The sequence below is a fragment of the Filicampus tigris genome, chromosome 21 (genome assembly GCF_054856515.1).
Source record: "Filicampus tigris isolate MCC_2025a chromosome 21, RoL_Ftig_1.0, whole genome shotgun sequence".
Lineage (NCBI taxonomy): Eukaryota > Metazoa > Chordata > Actinopteri > Syngnathiformes > Syngnathidae > Filicampus > Filicampus tigris.
In genome coordinates this window covers 14842501-14862533 of record NC_141237.1, presented here as the reverse complement: position 1 = coordinate 14862533, position 20033 = coordinate 14842501, and the positions used below count along the sequence as shown (strand labels likewise).

The window sequence follows — 20033 nt, the reverse complement described above, 5'->3', positions numbered from 1 at the left end:
GGCGCAAGTGCTCGCGATGACACAAATTGTGTCGAGGCTTTGAAGCGTTATTAGATTCCAGGAAGAAATTCATGAAGCGCGAATTGAAGCTTGATTTGTTTTTGTGTATATAACCGTCATCACTGATGACATATTGTCACCTTCCTAAAACAGTTGACTCGAGTCATCCAGTTTTTCTCAGAAAAAAATTAAAAACAGCTATATACGGATTATATTAACAATTGCACTTTTATGAAGGGTAGATTTGAATGATCTGTTTAACTAAGGTTATAGCCTATTTTAGCAAAGGTGGCTAGCATCCTGAGGAGATGTTTAAGGCACCAACAAATACTTTTGGGGGGTCAAAATATGACTAGGGGGATCATTTTAAGAGGGTGACAACTTGGTGTTTTGAAAAGTGCGATTAATGGACAGATGAGACAAAAGGTGGAATGGATTCCCAAAAGTCCCGTGACAAATATGATTGTTTCTTCATAGAGTCTGATTCAAACAAATAAACAAACAAATAAAATTGACCATAATTCAGAAGCTTCTTTCATTCCAAGTTGTTGTTGTTCTCTGATTGGGTTTTGGAGTTTGGCATGAAATGGCCATTTACTTTCATGAACTTGCCTGGACTGGTTCTGTTTTTTGTTATTGTTTTTTTAGGGCTGGGCGCCAAACTTGTGGGCTCAAAGAACTCAGCGTCAGCACGCCTCCGACGATTGGTGCAGACTACAACCGGATGCATTGCAACTTCCAGTGGGCCATGAGAGCACCTTTTGCTTTTTCCTTTTTGATTTTGATCAGCTTTTCATTGCGATCCCTTCAGCCGACGTCCTCATCTTTCAAAGTTGACTGTGACTATGTAAAAAAAGGAGGGTACCATATGAAAGATTGGATTATTCTCTTTAATTGTTTTTTTTTTTTGTATCTAATCGCCATTTGAAAATAGCTTGGTTTCACTCAAATCACCAATCTCGAACAAAATGAAGAAAGGAGAAAATCATATTTTTGTGAAAAGATTTACTTTGTGCACCACAGTGACTTTGACATTAATATTTTGGGGGTTAAGTGACATCTCAAGAGTCCTGCCCTTCTATAAAACATGAACAAAAACAATGAAAATGTGTTTTTGATGGCAAAATCACCTTTACATCTGATAAAGTGCATCAACAGCAACATTTTCACATTTGATAAACTATTTTTGTTTCTAAAGTGAGGGAACTGTGATCAATCAAATTAGAGAAGTTCCTAGCAAAAGGCTACACATTAGCTGCATAGCAAGTTAGCGCTTACCTTGGCGTTTTCGCCTCCACTTCCTTTCAATCCTCTCATCTTGTCACCAATTTTTGATCGACTACAACAAATATTTTGCTCGAGTGTGAGCTGCTTGGGATTGACCGTCGCCATTCTCTCGTCTTTTCCCAATACTCCTCTACACCGTTCTTCTTTGGAGTAATGTTGGCTCTCTACACAGCGCTACTTCTGCTTCCTGTTTTTATCCAAAGAGACCAACTGCTGCCATCAAGTGCTCACGGTTAACCATTAATGTGCTTCCCAGGCTCAATATTATGAGGGAATGTATCCAAGAGTCTAATTCACCCATTCATTAAAAAATAAAAAATAAATAAAAATCCCGCACTTGACGAGAAAACTCGTCATTGGGATGCCACATCATGATTTAAGTTGACAAACTTTCGCATCGTTAGCAACGAAAGAGTTAATGCACAAGCAACATGGTGCATTCAAGGTACTTTTACAATGTGGGAACTGCGACATTTGGCACATCAACTGTCTCTCTTTTATTATATATTTATTTTTATTGGATCAAGAGAAGCCCAAATCGAAATCACTATTAAATTTCTAAGAGTTGCCCAGCCCTACCTTCTGTTTTTATGCGTTTACTTGAGCTGCTGCTTGGAGGTGTCGCCACACTGCTTTCCTCACGTTCACCCTCATCTTCACTCTTCAAAAAGATTCCAGTCGATGGTAGCTTGGTAATGTCCACCTTTTCCTCTTTATCGTTGAGGTGCTCTTTTTCCTCATTGCTGTGAGGATGCTCTTGATGCTCCTCTTTTTTTATTCTAAAAGAGCCATGTCTCACGTGAGGGGCCTCTGGCGCCGGCCACTCCGGACGAAGATCTTCATTGACGTCTGTGAGACACATGAAGACACTCATGGTTTGGTAAAGGCAATTCTCATGTTTTGATTTTAATGTTCTGTGTCAAGGCTCGTATTAAGCGGATTAGTGTCGCAATTTGCAAGTAAAAATTCACATTTTGAGCCTCAGTCAAACACAATCAAAAGCAACTAGAGGTGCAACGATGAAGTGACAACTAATCGATTATGAAATAGGGCTGAATGATTATGGAAAATAATCTAATTGGGGGTTTTTTCCCCCCCTGAAAATTGTGATTAGATTTGCGCTTTTTTTTTTTCAAAGTGCTTTTGTCCTAATGCATTTTCAACAAATAATCTTCATAACAACAAACTATCATATAGCGGTATATCATAAATTATAGAACACTAAGGTAAAGGCAAAAGAGGCATTATTTACTATGAAAGACAGTTTATCTCCTACAATTACAGGTATAAACTTACTAAATATTTGACGTGCAGTTTGGTAAGCGTTCACCACGACAACATAATTCTACCACACAGGTATGATGTAAACATAAGTGTATATATACTGTAAAGGCACAAACTCAAGTGCAGATTAAAACAATAATGCATACAAATCAGTAGCTCAACCACTTCCTTCCTATCAGATCACATCATATTTCAATAACGAATAAGCACCAGCAGGCATTACCACTCGGCAGTGTCTCATCATTAAACATTGACTTTTTTCTGACTGTCTTTTGGTTCGAGATATACAACTGAATTCACCCTCTTAATATTTGACGGCTTGACAAGTTTCGCACGGATGCATTTTATTTTGTCATGACTCAAGTAGCCACACACCCTAACTCAAGCCTTACATTGGCTGCACTAGTGATGGGCATGACAGTTATTTTCAGTGAACTGAATGATTAGAATCATCCATCCATCCATTATCGATACCGCTTATCCTCACAAGGGTCGCGGGGCATGCTGGAGCCTATCCCAGCTCTCTTCGGGCAGTAGGCAGGGGACACCCAGAATTGGTCGCCAGCCAATAGCAGGGCACACAGAGACAAACATCCGCACTCACAATCACACCTAGGGACAATTTAGAGAGTGTTTCGGAGAACATGCAAACTCCACACAGGGAGGCCGGAGCCGGGATCGAACCCACGACCTCTGAACTGTGAGGCGGACGTGCTAACCAGTCGACCACCGTGCCGCCTGATTAGAATCAGTTCATCAAAAAGAACCGTTCAACAGATTCGTTCACCGAATCGTTGCCCCCACCCCACCCCCCGTATGAATAAGAGTGGCAGTACAGTATATTCACTCACTGAATCCTACGTGAACCTGAAACGCAGCACATTCACTCACTGAATCGATGGCGATCGGGAAATAGCAGTACGTTCACTCACTGAATCGTTATATGCAGTGTGTTCACTCACTCGTGAACGGTTTCCTTTGTGAACGGGAAGTTACCTTACTGATTCCTTCATAAACCCCAATAGTGTGGCAGTATGCTCATAAAATCCTTCCTCCATCTGACGCCAGCTGCTGATTGGTTGTTTGCAAAGATTGACGACACGCGTGTGGCTGAGCTCAAATGAACGGAGAAAGAATGAATTACTATGTTCTCTACCTGTTCTTTGCTTGAATAAAGGTATTAAAAAAAGAAAAAATTAACGAGACACTTGAGGAAATGATCCGTTCATCCACGTTCACTGAACAGATTCGTTCTTTTTGAACGAATCGTTCGAGAACAACCCAACACTAGGCTGCACACATCCGACAGCCATGACAGACACTTCCACACACACGCCTTGACATATGACGGCAGCCAAAGGCGAAGTGAAAAGGATCTGGCGCGGCTGAAAGCTAGCGCTGTAGTTTTAGCTTAGCGTTCTGTTATCCAAATCCTCAGGAATTCAGTCTTCTCAACAGTAAATATTATTCGATTTCTGTAGTCCTCCATGAAAGCAGACTGATTATCTTTGTGTTGAAGCAAAATAAAACATTTGTCTTTACTTTGTGAACCAACAATCAATATTTTTCAATATGTTACAAACCAAACCAGTACTGTATCTGAATCATCTTTTTTTAATCCGATTCATCAATTAGGCAAGGGGAAATCTTGTCTAATTTAGACAAAACTTCACCTGAAGAGTTTTTTTTTTAACTATTTCAACAGATTTAGAGGGTTGGATCTCAAAATGTCCAACTTTTAATTTTAAGGATTAAAAGGAAGTAACAACCTCTGGTGCCCCTTTGAGAATCAGGCCAAAAATGTTATATGCACCAATGCCATCCATCCATTATCTGTACCGCTTCTCCTCACAAGGGTCGCGGGGATATGCACCAATGGTTATTGTCAATTTAACGTCAATAATCACATGAATGTCGTTGAAAATTATATGTATATTTTTTTTCTGGACAACGTGACAGTAAGAATTGACCTAACCTGCACTGTGAAGCACAGTCTTCATTTTGCATACAGCGTCCAGTAGTCGACGTTGTCCTCTTTTGCTCCTCAAAGTTTGTCCTCGTACTCTGCTGTTTTTCTTGTTAACATGTTCACACGAAAACCACAACACTTAACGCTCACACTTGAGCTCTGCTTACCGATGTTTTGATAACAAACACGTCTCTTTGTTAGCTGTTAGCATACTAGGCTAAAAAGCTAGGCCGAAAAACAACGTGCATCGAGATGGGATGACTTAACCGGAACCTAAGATTTCATGAATGCTGTTTTTGTCCAGTAAAGTAGTGATGGGCGAATTGCGTTGAAAAGTCCAAGGAATTAATTCAAAGAAATGTGAGAAATATCTATCGAAACGCGAGTTGTAGTTACGTGTGCGAAGGTGACCCACAGCTGACGTTTACGGCAACTCCACTTGGACAAACTTTTGTTTTACCAATGCGTTAAATGGAAAAACAACTCAACAAACATCGTACTTGTATTAAAATGTATAGCCATGTGGTATTGTATCCGTTCTTTCGTTTTATGTACTTAGTCACTGGTCAGAGGTGTTGTTTTGTATGCAATTGGATTTCGTAACAACGAAGTGTGGCCAGTGACATTGCCGTAAATCGTCTTTTTGCAGCGCCAGCTCTGCATACGTCTGTTTACGTTTTGGGCGAAATTACCACACTCTCTTAACTAAATGTTTCTTCCTGAATAAGTACCGGATGTACTCCAGGCCCGTCACTACTCCAGTGAACTAAAACATCTTTCGGTTTATCTTCTTGTTCGGTTTAAATCGTTTTGGTTGCACCCTGAAGCTTCTCGGCCTGGTTTAGCTTATTTTAGCTTAGCTTGCTAGCCAATAACAAAGAGACGCGTTATGATCAACACATTGCAAAGCAGAGACCAAGTGTGAGTGTCAAGTGTTGGGGTTTTTGTGTAATAAAATGTGCGCAAGAAGGACAAAAGATTACGAGGAGGAACTTTACGGAGCAAAAGAGGACAACGAGCGACAGCGTCAACTGCTGGAGGCCATTTACAAAACGCGGCCAAGAAATGTGATTCACAGAGCAGGTTTGTTCACTTAATCTCACTTGTTTACTATTTTCTTTTGTTAGCAGTATTTATGTGATTATTTTTAATGGACCCTAACCCCCATATGAAAAAAACATCTATTTTAATTGGCATCTTATTCCCAAGATTATTTCAGATTTTGTTCGTAGTTTAATAGTTTCAACACTTAAAAACCACACATCCAAGTTCCACGGTGTAATGAGAAGGAGAACTCCACGTAGATCATTTCTAATAAGTCAAAACAAAAAAAAATCGGTTTGTCATCTGTTAAAACTGTCATGACCTGATAGTTGATTATTATTCAAATAATTTTTCTGAAAAACATCCCTCTATGGCCCCATGTTATGCCTCTAATTGAATTTTTAATTATTATGACTAAAACCAACCAATCAGAGACTGTACACATACAAGGAGTGTCCAAGGTTTTGTCAATTGGGGGTGGCATGGCTCAGTGGTAGAGCGGCCGTCTCCCAACCGAGAGGTTGTGGGTTCGATACACCAGCCATTGTGACCGTGTCAAGGTATCCTTGAGCTACATACTGAACCCCCAGTTGCTCCTGAAGCTGCGTCATCTGTAGGTAAATGAGTTACAGTGTGAAGTGCTTAGAGTACCAAAGGTAGAAAAGCGCTATACACAGGGGTATATAGTAGTATATGTAGTGAATTAGCGGGTTATTAGCGTCCTAAATTAGTGACTGAATATGATTTTGGGATGTCGTTGTGTGGGCAAGCCGAAACATCCAAAACATAAGTCAAGGTAGCCATTATGCCACCACGCGGGTCACTTCAAAGTAAAAGTCTAAGGCTATTGCATTGGCATCAATGACTCACTGTAAGCCTTATTTTGAAGTTAGTCTTTGCAGAAGTGGCGTGTTCGTTGAGTATATTTGGAAAAGGCTCCCATAAATGCGATTTACATGATCCATAAGAGTTCTTCAACAGCTATTACAGTGAATGCGGACTAATTTCATTGACCTCAAGGGAACTTGCACTGTTTTTTTAAGCAACCATTCTGCGGAATGTGCCCGGCCCAAACCGTGATGCCTGTTCCGTATCGATCACGGATCAAAGCTAATCCGTTGCACCACTAGTGTGTACAAGTACGCACGGCGCGTCATGACGTTACACACCAGTGATTTCTGTTGAGCATGCGTACCTGCATACCAGTTATGTGCACCCCTGGCTATACAAGCCAGTCCATTTACCTTTTTTTTTTTTTTTTTTTTTACCAATCATGTCGTGCATAGCCCTGTAGGAATAATGTCGGGAAAAAAACAAAAATGCAAATCTCTCCTTCACCTGGCCAACAGAAGAAGAGAGAAGAAACTAGAAAGCCTAAAAAGAGTGAATTGGGCAGATCAAGAACTTGAAAAACTTGAATATACAGTAAATGTCTTTCAAAGATGATTGAGATTGTCAGCAGAAGAGGAAAATAGATATTTTAAAATTAAATACATAATTTTTGCGGGGATGTGAATAAAATGGTTTTTGCACGTTTTACCAGTCAAAAAGAAAAACTACACAAATGGTAATACTAGTGTTGTTCCGATACCGATACTGGTATCGCCAAGTAACAAAAAGGGCTCCAGACAAAGGTCTAAATGTATGGATGAATAGCATATCTGTTATTCTGTCAAAATTGGCATTTTACTCCAAGCAGTTCACTACTTTGGCAATTTATAAGTGCATAGCAAGTTAACTCCAATGCTCTGTTTGTTTATACATAGAAACCATACTTTAATTTATAAATTTGCACTTTTTAAATTTGTTAAAATAATTTAAGAAATATTGTTAGGTCCAAAACAAACTTAAATTCTTATAGGGTTTCAAAGAATTTTGTCTTAATATTTTTTACATGTTTAAACCTGTTCTTGTTTTGTAGCAAAAAATAATCGTTTGAATAATCGTGATTTCAATTATTAGCAAAATAATCGTGATTAACATTTTTTTCATAATCGAGCTGCCCTATTACAACAGATACTTCACAAGTGATGATTTAAATATGAATAATTTTACATTAAAGTGAGTATGCAATTCTTTAGAATTACAAGAAAAATAATGCTTATATTTAGATTTTTCAAATGGCAATACATCGGTGCAGTATCGGCATCGGCCGATACTGCACAGCCAGGTAGCGGAATCGGTATCGGGGCCCAAAAAGTGGTATCGGAACAACACTAGCCAATACGTTGTGATTGGATTGACAGGTGGAAATTTTTGGGTTAACTTCCCTTTTAATGCAGGAATAGCTACTCAATCTGATAGTAGAACCAACAGCCTTCATTGATTTGTCTAATGCAAATCTGAAAAAAGTGTTCTTGTTCTCCCACATTTTGAATCTCGGTCTACACAGTGGTTCTATTTCAAAATCATGGAAATCTGCATTTGTCCTCACTCTTCCAAAAAAGTGGGGACCCTTTAGTCTGAAACAATTAGCACCCAATTTTCAGACAATCTTGGCTAAATTGTTTAACTCAATTTTAAAACCACCTCAATCTGCAGCACAACCTCAGTTACAAATGGCGTCTTACAAGCTTTAGATTATAAGAAGTCTTGTGCTACTTTATGTATTGATTAATCGAAATCATTTGACACTGTGTGGACCATCACCTACTCTGCTAAGATCGCTAAGCATAAGTTTTACTGGTTTAATAATTACCTTAGTGGTAGAACTCGGTCTGTGGCAGTGGATAATTGTATAACTCATCCTTGCTGGAAGTAAAAAGGGGTGTCCCACAAGGGTCAGTGTTGGGCCCCATTTTACCCTCCATCTGCTGTATATAAATAAATTAGGTAGGGACTTAGGGCAAACAAAGGTTCAACTTTACACGGATTATATTATTCTGTAGACTTTTGCTACATCAGTGGGCGAGGCAATTACATTACTAGATTACATTACTAGATTAGTAGCTAGATTACTTCTACATTCTTGGCAAGTCCCCCACCGCCTTTGGAGGACTGAAGTATCGATTTACGGATTCTTGCAAACTTCCCGCACCATAAAAATTGTACAATAGCTTTATTAAAAAAAAGGACTAAAAAAAAACTATGTCGAGAACTGAAAATCGAATCAAATCGTGGCTTGAGTGAATCGTTACATCCCTAGTATTATGTTAAAATAAAATTACCTAAAATCATCCTTTTTTCTCCGGGTCCTTATTTTCAATAGTTAAAAAAAAGATTCAATATATATCAATTTCGACCAATATGAAATACTTATATCGTGTTATTACTTTCAATCTATCGCCCACCCCTACTCCCAAGGCTTTGGTGTTGATGTATTATTTCGAAGCCATTTATTTTGAAGTTGGAATTGGCCTTGGCAGCACATTGCCAGTGTGTTACTGTAAGCCATGAATTCAGTCTTAGTAACAATTACTTAAAGCGGAAGTCAACCCAAACATATTTTTTTCAAGAATATGTTCCCAGCAGGCCCACTAGTTGAAACATGGCACTCTGATTAATTTTGAGTTTGTGGAATATGTTAAGCAGCAAAATGCACTCGTTTTTAGCCATCTCTGGGGGCGGCCATTTTGTCTTCTGTTGACTGAAAATGACATCACAAATGCTCTCAATGACCAATCACGGCTGACCTGTTTTCTGAATCTGAGCCGTGATTGGTCGTTGTGAGCAGTTGCAATGCAAGTCTTTCCACATACAGTTTAACCATAGGCTCACCCTCAAAATCCATCTATATTTGCTAATGCCAAACAGTAAGTAGTTTACCTCTGGCCTTTCTAAGAACCTTCATTCTAAATATAAACCATAGTACCATGTGTTTGTTTTCTCATCTTGCAGACATCAGTGAAGTTCTTCGTCCGAAGCGGCAAGCGCCAAAGCCACCCCACAATAAAGACAAAGAGGTTTTCTTTAAAGAGGAATCAGCGCAACATTCCACTTCCTTTAGAAAAGAGGAGGTACTAGACCACTTTTGCCTGAAAGTGGGCGAAGAGTCCTCCAAAATCAAAGAGGAGGAGACGGAAAGCTGCACTTTGCCACCGACTGGTATTCCTTTGAAGTGTGAAAGTGAGGAGAGCAGATGGTCGGAGCCTCCAAGCAGCAGCTCATGTCAACACGTGACAACAGAAGGTGATGGAGACCACTCTGGTGGATCACAAGCAGGTGGCCTCTTGGCTCCACAATCAGATAGTGAGGACATGTTAACACACACGCCTTACACTGATGACAATGAAGATAATGATGATGATGATGATGATGATGATGAAGAGCCTGAAGGTGATTTGACACGTCACACTGACAACAAACACTGGAAGTGTTCTCAGTGTGGGAAAACTTGTGCTTATAAGAGCCGTTTAAAGCGACACATGAGAATACACACTGGTGAGAAACCATTTGCCTGCTCAGTTTGCGGCCAAACATTTTCTCAGAAGGGAAGCTTAAAACGTCACACAAGTGTACATACTGGCGAGAAACCTTTTGTCTGCTCAGTTTGTGGCCAAAGATTCTCTGAGAAGGGAACCTTAAAAATACACACAAGAACCCACACTGGTGAGAAACCTTATGCCTGCTCAATGTGTGGCCAAAGTTTCTCTCAGAAAGGAACCTTAACAATGCACACGAGAACACACACTGGTGAGAAACCTTTTGTCTGCTCAGTTTGTGGCCAAAAATTTTCTCAGAGGGGAAGCTTGACAATGCACAGAAGAACCCACACTGGCGAAAAACCTTTTTCCTGCTTAGTTTGTGGTCAAAGATTCTCTGAGAAGGGAAGCTTAAAAATGCACACAAGAAAACACACTGGTGAGAAGCCGTTTGCCTGCTCAGTTTGTGGCCAAAGATTTTCTCTGAAAGGACACTTAAGTTATCACACAAGAACACACAATGGTGAGAAACCTTTTGCCTGCACAGATTGTGGCCAAAGATTCTCTCTGAAGGGACATTTAATAAGTCATACAAGAACCCACACTGGTGAGAAACCTTTTGCCTGCTCAGTTTGTGACCAAAGATTCTCTCTGAAGGGAAGTTTAAATGATCATAAAAGAACCCACACTGGTGAGAAACCTTTCCCTTGCTCAGTTTGTGGCCAAAGATTCTCTCGGAAGGGACACTTAGTAAGTCATACAAGAACCCACACTGGTGATAAACCTTTTGCTTGCTCAGTTTGTGGCCAAAGATTCTCTCAGAAGGGTCACTTAAGTTGTCACACAAGAACCCACACTGGTGAGAAGCCCTTTGCCTGCACAGATTGTGGCCAAAAATTCTCTCGGAACGTCAAGAAACACAAGTGTGCTGGTGAGAAACGGAGGAAACAAGAAGCAGTAAATGAAAGTGATGCTTTTTAATATTGAAAGTATTTACTGTAATTATTTACACAAAAAAAGTTACATTATTTTATCCTCTGTAAAATGTTTATAATAATCTTGTTCTCATCTTTCTATCCTCAGTCTCATGTGGACAAGTGTCGAGAATTAGCACTGGTGCTAGATTACTTTAAGCAATGCATGTGCTTTGTTTGTACAATGTCCTAGTGATGGTCACATGAATTAATTAATTGTTTGATTATGTAGACTGTGAAAAAAATGATTTTTGATGGGAAGGTAGTTAAGTGGAAATGGGATTCTAAATAAAATACAGATAGTTAAATGGTGAGTCTTTTTTAGACTGGGTATAGACTCTGAGAAGGTCCTTGTCCTTGTTCGACAGTATATTAAAGGGACTATGTGGCCAAGGTGGCCTATTTTTCATTCCAAACTGTATTTTTTGATAATAAAAACGGAATTACCTTTCTTTTTTTTTTTTTAATTTGTTTTTGTCAAATCAGTCAATAACTAATCTCCAAATGCCCCTTTTTTTCTCTGCAATTATAGGCCCCCTTACTCCTCCAATATCAGGAACAGCTCAGGAACTAGACACAATGTGTACAGTTTAAAATCACTGAATGTGCATTGCTTATAATGTCCAAAACCTGTGCTCGCATTTTGCATTGCACCTTTTGCTGTCGACTGAAAATGACATCAGATGTGCTCAAGGCTCAGGTAAAGACCAATCACAGCTCACGTGTTTTTCTGAGTTTGGTCATGTCATATTAGTAAGCAAGCACGTCACTGTCCATACACAATCACAATCCTTTGTCACTTTGAGTTCAAAGAACAGATTTGGCTGTGTGCAATGGTCACCACTTGGTGTCAGAATTGATCCATCCACACGGCTTATCCTGACGGGAGTCGCGGGAATGCTGGAGCCATAACCCAGATAAATACAGTAATTGTACTTTGCACTTTTATCTGTGGCGAAAAGTATCAGTCATCAAGGGCAGAGCATATGTGGAAAAACATTAATGAATTAGAAAAACGTATTTATTAATTTGATTAGTGTAAATGAAGCAAGAAGCGAAAAAAACAATCACACCTCACCACGTGTAAAAAAAAAAAGAGTAAATCACCCAAAATAGGATTTGTACTTTGCCATTACATATTTTGTCCTTGCAATATATAATTGTAATATGGCATTTTTTAAAAATGTATTTGACATTATTATTATTCTTTTTTGTAATATTATGACTACTTCACCATAACCATATATAGTCCCGCACCTTGATGAAGTTACAAAATGCTAATCTATAATAATAATAATCCTAATCGACCACAGACCTTTTTTTTTTTTTTTTAAATAAAGCGTTTTTGTTTTTTGTTTTTTTAATAAGTAGGTACCTTCGCTTCGACAACAAGGACACCCGCAATGAGCGCAAATGTGACGTTGAGGCGTTTGTAAATCTCAGGACTCTCCTGGAAGTGTTGAACCCCAATCATCTATTGCTGATGAAGGCCAAAACATCATTGCCTCCAGGATTATTTGACAGGAACGACATCTACTCCAGACGAAGATGGCGCCAGGTCTGTCGTGTTACGGGAATAACAAAGAGTTCTGCTACGACGAGGTCCAAAACTGTCGGCTTTATTCCTTCACGTCGGCATTCACTCGGTCCAGCGCCCGCCCATCTAACCTGTGAGGGGCAATGGACCATACCAAATGAAAAGGGTTGCCCGGGCCAAACTACTATAGCGTATCTAAACAGATAATCAGAAACTCTTTCATAAAAGAGTTCCGAAGTGACATGAAGAGTCATTTGTACAATGGACATTATTGATGAACATTCAATATTGATATTTGTTATTGCAACTTTCAATATTGATATTTGTTATTGACATTTAAATGATGTTTGTGGCTCTAAGGAGTTCGGATTTGGTGCGTGATTTATGCTCGCAAAGAAAATTAGAGGCCGGAATGTTGGAGCCATAAGGAATTTTTTATTCGTTAAATATTGAACTATCCATCCATCCATTATCTGTACCGCTTCTCCTCACAAGGGTCGCGGGGCGTGCTGGAGCCTATCCCAGCTGTCTTTGGGCAGTAGGCGGGGGACACCCTGAACTGGTTGCCAGCCAATCGCAGGGCACACAGAGACAAACATCCGCACTCACAATCACACCTAGGGGCAATTTAGAGTATCCAATCAACTTACCATGCATGTTTTTGGAATGTGGGAGGAAACCGGAGTGCCCGGAGAAAACCCACGCAGGCACGGGGAGAACATGCAAACTCCACACAGGGAGGCCGGAGCCGGGATCGAACCCACGACCTCTGAACTGTGAGGCGGACGTGCTAACCAGTCGACCACCGTGCCGCCATATTGAACTATTTCATTGTTATTTTACGAAAAGCAACTTTAATATTTAAGATTGTTCATACGTACGAACATAAAAAAAAATCTCAATGTATTCAGAGCACTCCTGATTTCGACTGATCTTCCTTAACCATTCCCTTAAAGCGAAAATGCATTTAAAGGGCACAACGGTCCAAAGGTTTAACAGTGAAGCACAAGTCTCAAGATATCGTATTGTAGAATAGGTAACAACTAAAAAAGTAAAACATCATTGTTGCCACCAAGCTTTTTGCACACAAAACAGAAAGGGGGGCGGCGGGATTGAGTGGTTGGCATTTTTATTTATTTTTCAAATTAAGAGTCAAAATCCTCAGATTTACAGTCAAATGTGTTAAGCATTGATTTGTGGGTGCTTCCTTACTCTATATGTTACGGTACTGTGCCACTACTGAATCAATGTTATGTTCCGTGAAGATGTCCGTGAAGTGGAGCGGAGCACAAGTTTTGTGTCGAGTTGAGTTGAAGAGGTTAAAAATAAACACGCCAGTTTGGAGGCTGAAACGACAACGATCCTGTTCCACTTATTCTCCATTACACAGAGACGATTTTGAATCACCGCTCCACCTGATCTTAAAATGTGAATGAATACATTTCCTTAGTCCTCTATGAAAGCATATACACATACATATTAGGGGTGTAACGGTATACGTGGGTGTATTAATACGTTTCGATATGCCATGTTCGGTTCAGTCCTCGGGCGGCACGGTGGTCGACTGGTTAGCACGTCCGCCTCACAGTTCAGAGGTCGTGGGTTCGATCCCGGCTCCGGCCTCCCTGTGTGGAGTTTGCATGTTCTCCCCGTGCCTGCGTGGGTTTTCTCCGGGCACTCCGGTTTCCTCCCACATTCCAAAAACATGCATGGTAAGTTGATTGGATACTCTAAATTGCCCCTAGGTGTGATTGTGAGTGCGGATGTTTGTCTCTGTGTGCCCTGCGATTGGCTGGCAACCAGTTCAGGGTGTCCCCCGCCGACTGCCCAAAGACAGCTGGGATAGGCTCCAGCACGCCCCGCGACCCTTGTGAGGAGAAGCGGTACAGATAATGGATGGATGGGTTCGGTCCTCTTGCGTACCGTTTCTGATCAGTTTTTATTATTAGTGCGCACGAGCTACGCACGTACGCTATTGACTCTTGCTCGCGGGAGAGGAGTGTGGCGGCACAAAAGAGGAGCCAGTAAGCCAGAAGCCGTGCTGAATCATAAATGCGTGGAAAAATGACATTATGGCATACGCAAACAAGGAGCCCGAAGAAACCCCCCCGCACCCCCATGCACTGCGGTCTCCTGTTTGGGAACATTCTGGCTTTCCTGTTAAAATCGCCGATGGGGAAAGGTACGTGTTTAAGTCCCAAAGTTGTGCCGATATTGCTACACGAGATTGGCGAATATGTTGCAGGTAGCACGTCTAAAATAATGCACTTAAAACGGCTTCATGCTCCGTTACTCCTCTTGCTATAGCCGTACGATGCATTCATGAAAAATCACAACTCAGCAAACACAAATCCAACCACAACACAGATAACCCAATTCGTTACAATATGCCGTTTCATTATAAAAAGAGTTTTAATATCGTTACCAATATTCATTGTCCTGGTTTTGGGATGGAGGACCCAAATGCAGGGAGGCAGAAGAAGCAAGGGGTACTGAAGAAACTATTTATTAACTAAAAACCAGCACAAACAAAATCTTGAAAAGTCCAAAATTCAAAGTAGCAAAGAAACGGGAGGGCTGCCCCGTGCGCCGCCGGAACGGGAACGAGGGGGCTGCCCCGCGCGCCAACGGAACGGGAATGGGAACGGGAGGATGGCCCCAAGCCGTGCGCCGCCGGAACGGCAACGGGAACGGGAGGGCGGCCGCAAGCCGTGCGCCGCCGGAACGGGAACGGGAGGGCGGCTGCAAGCCGTGCGCCGCCGGAACGGGAACGGGAATGGGAACGGGAGGGCGGCCGCAAGCCGTGCGCCGCCGGAACAGGAACGGGAACGGGAGGGCGGCCACAAGCCGTGCGCCGCCGGAACGGGAACGGGAACGGGAACGGGAACGGGAGGGCGGCCGCAAGCCGTGCGCCGCCGGAACGGGAACGGGAACGGGAGGGCAGCCGCAAGTCGTGCGCCGCCGGAACGGGAACGGGAGGGCGGCCGCAAGTCGTGCGCCGCCGGAACGGGAACGGGAGGGCGGTCGCAAGCCGTGCGCCGCCGGAACGGGAACGGGAACGGGAGGGCGGCAGCAAGCCGTGCGCCGCCGGAACGGGAACGGGAACGGGAGGGCGGCCGCAAGCCGTGCGCCGCCGGAACGGGAACGGGAACGGGAGGGCGGCCGCAAGCCGTGCGCCGCCGGAACGGGAACAGGAGGGCGGCCGCAAGCCGTGCGCCGCCGGAACGGGAGGGCAGCCGCAAGCCGTGCGCCGCCGGAACGGGAACGGGAACGGGAGGGCGGCCGCAAGCCGTGCGCCGCCGGAACGGGAACGGGAACGGGAGGGCGGCCGCAAGCCGTGCGCCGCCGGAACGGGAACGGGAACGGGAGGGCGGCCGCAAGCCGTGCGCCGCCGGAACGGGAACGGGGGCGGGAGGGCGGCCGCAAACCGTGCGCCGCCGGAACGGGAACGGGGGCGGGAGGGCGGCCGCAAACCGTGCGCCGCCGGAACGGGAACGGGGGCGGGAGGGCGGCCGCAAGCCGTGCGCCGCCGGAACGGGAAAGGGAGGGCGGCCGCAGGCCACGTGCCGTCGGACCAGGAAATGGAGGACGGCCGCAGGCCACGTGCCTTCGGACTCGGAAAAGGAGGGCGGCCGCAAGCCGTACGCTGACGGAACAGGGGGCGGCCGCAGGACGTGCGCCGCCGGAACAGGAACGAGAAACACCTGGACGAGACACACAAGGTAGGAGGGAGCTGATTGGCTAACACAAGGGTGTGGAATGCAGACAGGTGGAAACAATCATTGACGAGACAGACACAGAAATACTGACAAAACAAAACTAAAAACGCCCAAACATAACAAATTGTAACGTTATTGTATGTATTTTTTTTCATCACAAAAAGTGTATACATGTACTGTAATGACATCTTGTCTTTAACTTGAATACTCAGATGTGTCAATGGCTGTTGCTGCTGAGTGTTTAAAGATTTCACTGAGTTAATAGTTTACAAAATTAAGAGATCTTTATTGTTAGTCCATCCATTCATGACCCATACTGCTTATCCCGACAAGGGGCGTGCTGGAGCCTATCCCAGCTGTCATCGAGCAGTAGGCGGGGGACACCTTGAACCTGAGCCAGCCAATCACAGCTTTATTGTTCGTATATTTTTTATTCTGGTGTAATTTCTTAGAATGGTTCATTTTTATTTATTCTTTAATAAATGCACCCTTTACTTGTCATCTTTTCAAATTAAACCTATTTAAAAAAATAAAATCTGTTTTTGTACCGATGATATACGAAACCGAAGTTTCCAAGAATCCGAACCGAGCCGAAATGCGATTTAGCGTACCTTTACACGCCTAATACATATATACATACTTATAAATGTGTTTATTTATTTATTTGGGTAGTGGACCGTACACAATAAAAAACGGTCTTTCTGACTCGATACCGGATCAGCTGAAAATCACGCGATTGCCCCGATTTCGGATCATGTGATCGGATTGGGACAGCCCTACTTCCAATGTATTGCCAAGACTATTGATTGAAGAATGTATTTTGTTCAAAGAAAAATGTGATAAAAAGTTTATTGGTAAAGTCTATAAAGCCCAAATATTTAATGTTTAATACATTATATTTTCATATTCCACTGTTTGCATGAGGCTTTTGAAACCTTCCCCTGACACAGTATTAAGGGGAATAATTTCTTTGACAACATAACGAGTTATAGCCCTCATAATTTCTTTGCGCCGACGCTGACTTTTTTTCATAAGGTGAGGCTAACGCGAATGCTGCTGTTAGCTATGTTTTCTTAGCACGTGAATGGCCGCTCGTTGTTGCCTCCCTGTCTTTTTCGAACCTGTTTGACAGGCTTAATACTGAAGTTGGTGGTGTTTTTGTAAGTGTTGATATAAGTTGGTCATGTTGCCTCTGGGTCTGGCGAGAGCAAATTTTGCATCCGGCGCTTTTCTTTTGATCCGCATATTTTTTTTGGGGCGAATCCGAAGTACGTCCAAATAGACGTAGTGGCCTTCTTTGGCACGAGCCGCTCCTTCTACTCCTCTGAATTGGCAAAAGTTCCTTCTTCCATTACATCCACTTCAGTTCACGGCAGTCAAGGCAACACTCGAGGTTCACGTGGACTGTGTTTTGGTCGCGCTGTGCTCACTGTAGCCATCCAAGCACAGACTAATATGTATAAGCCAACAACACTGATTGGCTGGTACCATTCAGGCCCGAGTATCGACAATTCTGGTTGGCTAATACATCTATCACTCAAACGCTAAAGTGGAAGGGGTGAGGGGTGGAAAAAAATATGCAAAATGGCACTGTCTTGCGATTGCATTATTGCGCTAGGTCAACACTCGATGTCAATTACATTTTGACTTATTGTACAGCCCTAAACATTAGTTTATTATTGAGTTCAGCGAAATTAGTGTCCACTAGACATGACCGCTACACCTTTATTGCTGCTTTCCTATTGGACCAGTTTTTCCTAGATTTTGAGCCATGCGGCTTGTAGTCCGGTGCGGCTATTCTGTGGATTTTTCTTCCACCGCTCGGGGCGCTCTAACCGGAATGACAGTACAATTCAATACAATACATTTCCCATTAACTGGATGTGACTGCAGGTGGAGGAGTTCAACAGGCGAGGGCGCCATAGACTAGGTTATTGCATTAGGTGCTGTAATGCTTTGATTTTATGTTTTCCTAGAGGTGCCTGAAGTGCACATGAATGCGATTGGCTGATGTTATGTCTGTTCTGTTGTTTCGATATGAAATGCTATTGTTGATTTAGCACGTCGTGTGTTAGATTGGCTGACTTTATTAACATAAAACAAGACACGTGCATATGTAGAATGTAGTAGAACAAAAAATGGTGTAGTCTGGTGGACATTAGCTGACAAACTGGAGCGGCAGTCGGCAGTGAAATGAAGAAAAGTACTGTTTATTGTCTCTTGGTTCTCTTCTGTTTTAATCAGCAACGTTGCTGCAGTGTTAAAAGGCACTGTTAGGAAAGAATCTGCTCAGGTACATACATGTACATTTACAGTTCGTAATAGTTCTGTAAATGTAGTAAATATAAAAGTTTTCAACATAGATAGGTGCGGCTTATATAAAGCTTATTTAATTTTTTTTTCGAAATATTCTTTAAAAATAGAGTGGGTGCGGCTTATATAACGGTGCGGCTTAGAGCCCGGAAAATACGGTAGTTGTTGTTTGTGCTGTAAATATTTTTGTTATGGCTATTTGACATTTGTCACCGTCACTGTAGCTCATCTGGAATAAAGTGGTCCCCTGTACCCATTTGTAGTTATCGCTTTTCGGCCTTTTGGCTAATACTGCGATCACCTTCTTTGGTTGTGGGTTCTACGCCTGTAGTGGCAGAGAGCTAACTCACAGGAGGATATATTTGCAAACGTTCTGTGTTGATAATAACTGTTCTTTTTAGGTGTAGTGCTGAGGCTAAGTTGTAAATTGTTTTCTTTTACTTTGTGGTCATCCCACCATGTCGGCCATTTATGCCAGCATGTGGAGGCACCACAGTGTACATTTCATCTTTAAGGAAACGGGTGGAGAGACCCTGGGGATGTCCAGGTTGGATTTCTCCAGGAAGCTTATCCAACAGACCTTAAAATTTAAAGATGATGAGCTAAATTGTATGATAATGTTGCTGTCCACTAAAGGTTTTGATGTCAGCTTTAATTCTGCTGTAAAACTTTGAGAATTTTGGTCCCGGTATGAAAATGTAAAAGCCCAGTTTTCTGTGTTCAACGTTGAGAAACTGACTGATAATGCTGCTAAAAGAGTTATTGTCAGAATGTTCAATGAGACGGTTAACGCAGATGACATTTGTTTTCGGCTGGGCAGATATTGCACGGTAAAAGGTCAGGTTGTGAAGGTGAGGGATGCGGCTGGCATTTGGAATTGCGCTTGGCGGGTACCCATTCAACAATGGCAGGACCCCCAGGGCTTCCAAGACCTGAACATCCCCCATCCATGATAGTCTTGGGCGAAAACCGAGGCTACATACACTACCAAGGTCATCCCAAGCTCTGCCGCAAATGTGGTGAGCACACACCTGGCAGAAGCATGTGACCAAATCATTTGTGGGAAATGTGAAGTAATTGGGCATACTTTTGAAGAACATACCAATGGCAGAAAGTGCAATCTCTGTGAGGAATCAAACCGCCTCTACAGAAATTGTCCAAAATCATTTGCCAAAAAATTGAAGGCCGGAAAAGAAATGGGACAGATTAACGGAAATGAAGGTAACAAACAAATTGAAAGTCAACAGGAAAATTCAAATTTCCCTCCAAAACCTGTCATTGGAGGAGAGGAAACAGGTGAGAAGGGGGAGGGGCATGTATTGGACCCACCAACAGGGAGCTCAGAAGAAAGTGGGATGTTGCAAGAACTGCCCACAAGCGAATCAAGTGAAGCCATCTTACAGCAGACTGCCAGTGAGGACACCTTGTGCACAAAAATCTAAAAGGCTTGCATGTCTTCTGAGTCCCCTTTAACTTTAGAGAAGAGGGGAAAGCTTTGGAGCTCAGACAGTAATTAATGTAATTGTTGATTTCCCTCACATTTCC

At 42.5% G+C, this 20033-nt stretch overlaps 1 protein-coding gene and 1 pseudogene across 3 annotated transcripts in view; one reads left to right on the top strand and one right to left on the bottom strand.

The window, feature by feature from the left end:
- Positions 1–20033, bottom strand: part of LOC147127762 (uncharacterized) — a 45454-nt gene that overhangs the window by 2582 nt on the left and 22839 nt on the right. Inside the window, exons 1-2 of one of the 2 annotated variants that reach the window (XM_086020340.1) lie at positions 4547–5477; positions 1867–2136 (exon numbers count right to left, since the gene is read on the bottom strand). In XM_086020340.1, the coding sequence (XP_085876466.1) occupies positions 1867–2136; positions 4547–4571 (295 nt within the window). In that variant the 5' untranslated portion in view covers positions 4572–5477. Of the gene's footprint in view, positions 1–1866; positions 2137–4546; positions 5478–20033 lie in introns of those variants that run through there. The other variant, XM_086020339.1, reaches the window with a different exon arrangement.
- Positions 4989–10914, top strand: LOC147127763 (uncharacterized; annotated as a pseudogene). Its single transcript, XR_015084161.1, has 2 exons — positions 4989–5623; positions 9422–10914. The product of XR_015084161.1 is annotated as an uncharacterized LOC147127763 (transcript).